Here is a 5,212-nt window from a genome sequence, read left to right on the forward strand (position 1 = left end):
TTTTCGTTTTCATTCTGTGAATAAAAGTAAGCAAAGCCATAAATGCTAGCTGGTTTGTGTAGGGTTATTGTCAACTAGTCTTAGCAACGAAGATTACTTCCCTTTGCCTTGTACACCCTCCTCTTTAACTTTTTTTCTCTATATATACATAGTTGCTTTCGAAAACATTTATATATTAGCTACTTTTTCGGAGACCAAGTATCTTGAATCAATCAACCGGAGAAAATAATAATAATAATAATAATAATATTAATATTAATAATAAATGGAATTTTACGCATACCCATCTCGAGCTTTGCCTTCAGCATCGTCTATTTCATCTATTTCAATTGGAGATTTGGTTGAAAGGGCCAAAGATTGCTTCACCCTTGGGGTATCTACAATCGTCGGCAATGTATTCTCTGCGATCTTCACCTTCTTCTTTGCTCTTGGTGCGTATTATCTTCATTTTTGTTTGATCTTATGATTTGCCCCAAAATTCTGCAGCCCATTTGATGTCTTTACATTTTTGTAACGTGGGGTCCTTGGGAATTTTGTTCTAAGATCGCCAATTTGTTGTTTGACTTGAAATTAGGGTATAAAAGAATCCGAGAAAAAACAGCTTTTTTTGCCTTTTTAATCCTATATCTGTGATTTTTGTGGGTGATTTATGTTCCAGTATAAAGGATTTCTTGCTTTAATTTATAAAAGATACTTCTTTTTTCGGTTTTTGGTGAAGCCTAATGTGGAATGGACCTGGTTCTTGCAGTGGGCACCTTATTAGGAGCAATGACTGGAGCTTTGATAGGGCAAGAGACAGAAAGTGGATTTGTCAGAGGGGCTGCAGTTGGTGCCATATCTGGTGCTGTTTTCTCTCTTGAAGTATTTGAATCATCTCTGTTATTGTGGCAGTCTGATGAATCTGGAATTGGATGTCTTCTTTATTTGGTAAGAATTGTTGCTTCTACTCATTGATATTGTTAATAGTCAGCTGACTGATTACGTAACCTCTATAAAAGGGATAACTTTATGTGAGAAAATACTTTCCTTTTCAATACAGTATAGATCCAATAGAGGTATTCAACCAATTCCACCCCATAATGTTATCGCCCACGTTGTGTATTTCAACCCCCCATTCCAAAATAGGTAAAAGAGAAAAAAAGAGGGAAAGATACAAACAGACTGAGTAATGTAAGTTCTGTTTCATTATCCATTGGCATGTAATTAATTGATAAAACTCTTGAATTGTACAGATTGATGTAATCGCGAGCCTATTAAGTGGTAGACTGGTTCGTGAGCGGATTGGTCCTGCAATGCTAAGCGCTGTGCAAAGTCAGGTATGTTGCAGCCTAGTTGGTTGAATTGTGGAATTCTGCTTGAAACATGATTTACCGTCATTTGTAACGCTCACTTATTGTGGAGCAGATGGGAGCTGTTGAAAGTGCATATGACGAGTTCCCTAACATTTTCGATATAGGTGGGGCAAAGGGTTTACCTGGAGATTCTGTTGAAAAGATCCCTAAGATTGTAATAACAAATGATAATAATGTGGATGCTTCTGGAGAGAGAGTCTCCTGTTCAGTCTGCTTACAGGTAACACACATTTATGCCTTTTGTTTGCTGTTCTACTGCCTGTATTGTTGGATTATTACTTAGTTGAATCTGAATGCTGTTTCCTGTTTCCATCTTTCCAGGACTTTCAACTAGGAGAGACTGGTAGATGTTTACCACAATGTCATCACATGTTTCACCTTCCGTGCATTGATACATGGCTGTTGAGACATGGATCTTGTCCATTGTGCAGAAGGGATCTGTAGGTGACTCTACCTCTGTAAATTATAATGTGGCTATTTTATTTCCTCATACTTGGCGGTAGGATTTATCTTTTTCTTTGTCGTCGCTTGTACGAATTTTCCTAAAAATATAATGTAAATTAAGATCTGTGCTCCTTCGAGCTTGATCGTTGTAGTTGCTTACCATCATGTATAGAATTTTGAGCAATCTTAGTGTATTCTACTTCCACAAAGTAGCACTTTGTATTGGCGTGCCTCTTGTTTTAAAATCGTCTTGTGCAAGCTAAGTTCTACATTGATCCTGATTACTTAACAGAACATATGAAATTCTCCTCGCATACAAGGTGTGCTTTCAAGAAAGTATTTGTCTATGCCTATGGTAAATTACATGAGCTGCTCTGTATAGCCAGCACTTTAGTTAAATTAATGAAATGAATATGCTTTAGAAGTTGATGATTTTGGCGTCAAATTGAAAGGTTCATGCACCAATCAGTCTGCTGCTGATGTTTCAACTTACGCCTCTGCAAAAAGTCATACCTAAATTTGGTACCTGCAGTAAAAAAAAAATATTTTTTATCCATGTTTCTACTAGGCAAGCCTGGAACTAGTAGATGTATGAGATATTTTTTGGCCTGACGGTGCCCAATTGCATGTGATTGAGCTTGGTCCTGATTGTTGAATTTCATCAACAATTGTTAGTTATATGTACTTCCCCTTGACTTTTGCAACTATATGAAAGTTAGTTATGTACCTGTACTTGGACTTTTGGAACTGCTATGATTAGAGGGTTGCAAGTTCTTCTTGTCTGTTACGTTTTCTTTGTTTTAGGTTGGATGCTTGACTTACATTGGTAGGTTGCCTCTTTCTATTTGCTTGAGAACTAGATGTAATCCCACCCCTACCTCTCCTCAACTTTGTTTTCAGTTTTTTATAGCCCATTCTCATGGCCTTAGACTCCGACTAAGCGCACCGTATGACAATTGGCAAGTCGCTCGTCGATCTTGACAACTTTACTCACGCTTCTTGTTATGCTAAGTCAGCCTTATTATAGTCAAGAATGTTGAGGGAACACTAGATAAGACAAGGTTTGTCAAATAAAAGCTTTTATATTTGCTCAAGACTTGAATGAATTGTTTGATGAGTTTTACAAATGAATGGCCCCTTTATGCAGCAACCTCAATTCTTTACATGACTAAATGGTTCTAAGGACTTTCCAAACAAATCTAAACGAAATCTTGGTACTTCTATATACCTTTCTCTCCACATAACCTCCTTGAATGGGAAAAGCAACTCCAAATGGCGCCTAAGTGGCATGAAGTTGTCACACCATGGTTCGAAAGTTGGGACCTTTATTAATGTTTGAAAAATCGAAATCATTGTTGTGGTTGGCACCACGAGTAATGGTGAGAGCCAGTAACATTTATGTATTGATAGGAGATTCTTGCGTACGGGGAAGTTGGTTAAAAGTCAGAAAATTACACTTGAACAAATGGAACTGAATCTTCCAAGCCTACTCATTTTTCTAATTTCTGCCCATAAATGCTTTCTTTCGTGCTGTATGTACTTCAACCATTGACCAGTAAACAAATATTCATATAAGCTTAGGTATATTTTTTTATAATTCGTGGGACACCATTTAGAACACCCGTGTTTCCAAATCAACAAGATTTGAGCATACGGGGGATTAATTAATTAGAAAGTGAAAGTTGAAAGATGAGTTCAATTGTAAGATCTGAGCCGGTCAAACTTCAAACACACTTGCCAAAAAAACAAAAATAACAAATGTTGATATATGCCCAATGTGACGTGGAACTTGTTCGTTAGCATAACTCACCAACAGTCAATGCAGGCGTTTGCTTAAAGAAATTGAATTTCAAATTTTGCAATTAGGTGTTTCCAAGGTTTGGTTTGGGTTCGTTTTATTGTTTTGAAGGAAACTATATTAGTAAGTTCTTTTTTTTTTTTTTTTTGAATATTAAAATCTAATAGAGTCAACTAATTCAATATTTGTCGGGTTTTTCAATTTAATTATTGTTTTTTTAAAAAATCATATGATAACAGACTTTCAAACACATACTAGATTGGCTATATTCGACGTAACACTACCAAGTTTTAGTTTTTCAGAAAAGCAGCAGCATATACATGTAGCTTCATGCAGAAAAGCATCGTACATTATTCAAGACCTTGGCCATTTTCGAGGAACATAACAAAAATCCTTTGCAATGATTTTCTTTTATAAAAAGTTACAATAAAATTTAATCATGAAATACTGTCTTGACAAATAGTGAAAATTATCCCAAATATACATTTTAGATTGTTAATTACAAGTTATAGCATAACTTTTCATTAATTACTAGACTTAAGAAATAATTACAAGCTATAGTAACTTTTGAGAAAAACATATTTTAATTAAATTTTCGAAAATCAATTTTTTTATATTTATTAGTTGTGTTATTTCCTTATATTTAACATTTAACATTTAACATTTATCACTCTTAATTAAAGATCTTGGTTAATTATGGCAAGGTAAAGTATCAATATTTTTTTTTAATAATTAAATATCAAAGTTTGTTCACAATTTAAGGAGTTATATATGGTAAATATATTTTGTAAAGTTAAGAACTGATTTCATACTTTTTATTAAATTGAATAATTAACTTGATTATACACTTTTTTTTTTATACTTTACTGTCTTTAATTATCAACAGAACTCTTATCTCTTTTACCCTTTTTAACTTCTTTTTCCATTCTTTTTTATCTTTTTCTACATAGCAACACACTTTTTTCCACGAATGATGTACATCCAAAACATACGCAAGATCTTTAAATTTTTACCAAATATCAATAAAAATCTTCATCTCATTATTATTTACTCTTTCAACTTATTTTTCCTTCTTTTGAGTATGACTATTGGTTTCCCAACATTTATTCACCCTTTAGTTTGGTTTAATATCTTACACTTTCTTTCATTTTCTTGAGACAATGTCCGAAAAAATCAAGTTTGATTCTACTCCTAGTAGGAAAAGCCCTAGAATTATACAACAAAATAGTTCGATTAATCTTTCAAGACCCTTGTTTGATTTGGGGTGCTTTACCCCTTCTCCAAAATCAAACAACAAGAACAAAGTAGTTGAAGCTGATTTTAGTTCTCACAATAAAAGTGAAATTTTACCCGTAAAAAACAATTTTTCAAAGATTTCACCATCCCTCAAGCAACAAACTCAACATGCAAAGTTATATATTATCAAAAAAGGTTGTTTCAGATTTTAAAAAGGTTGATAAGAGGAAAAAACTTGTTGGTCAACATGATTCCAATTCGAATTTTGAAGATGAAATTCCCGCGCCTAAAACGAAGAAATCAAAAAACGAAAATTGTGAAAATTCTAGAGTTACAAGGTCTAAGGCTAATGTGAGTATTGGAAAATTCTAGAGTTACAACG

At 33.9% G+C, this 5,212-nt stretch overlaps 1 protein-coding gene across 1 annotated transcript; it reads left to right on the top strand.

The window, feature by feature from the left end:
* On the top strand, positions 1 to 2,018 carry LOC107859823 (NEP1-interacting protein-like 1). The gene is made up of 5 exons (XM_016704944.2): positions 1 to 431; positions 749 to 927; positions 1,233 to 1,316; positions 1,405 to 1,572; positions 1,674 to 2,018. Exons 1-5 carry the CDS (start codon positions 266 to 268, stop codon positions 1,794 to 1,796), a joined length of 720 nt encoding a protein of 239 aa, XP_016560430.1. The 5' UTR covers positions 1 to 265; the 3' UTR covers positions 1,797 to 2,018.
* The last annotated feature ends 3,194 nt before the right edge of the window (positions 2,019 to 5,212 follow it).

The sequence above is a fragment of the Capsicum annuum genome, chromosome 2, assembly GCF_002878395.1.
Source record: "Capsicum annuum cultivar UCD-10X-F1 chromosome 2, UCD10Xv1.1, whole genome shotgun sequence".
NCBI classification, from domain to species: Eukaryota; Viridiplantae; Streptophyta; class Magnoliopsida; order Solanales; family Solanaceae; genus Capsicum; species Capsicum annuum.

Coding starts and splice junctions, on each gene's coding strand:
- LOC107859823 (XM_016704944.2), top strand. CDS start 266: ATGGAATTTTACGCATACCCATCTCGAGCTTTGCCTTCAGCATCGTCT. Junction 928..1,232: donor TTGGATGTCTTCTTTATTTG/GTAAGAATTGTT, acceptor TGAATTGTACAG/ATTGATGTAATCGCGAGCCT. Junction 1,317..1,404: donor TAAGCGCTGTGCAAAGTCAG/GTATGTTGCAGC, acceptor ATTGTGGAGCAG/ATGGGAGCTGTTGAAAGTGC.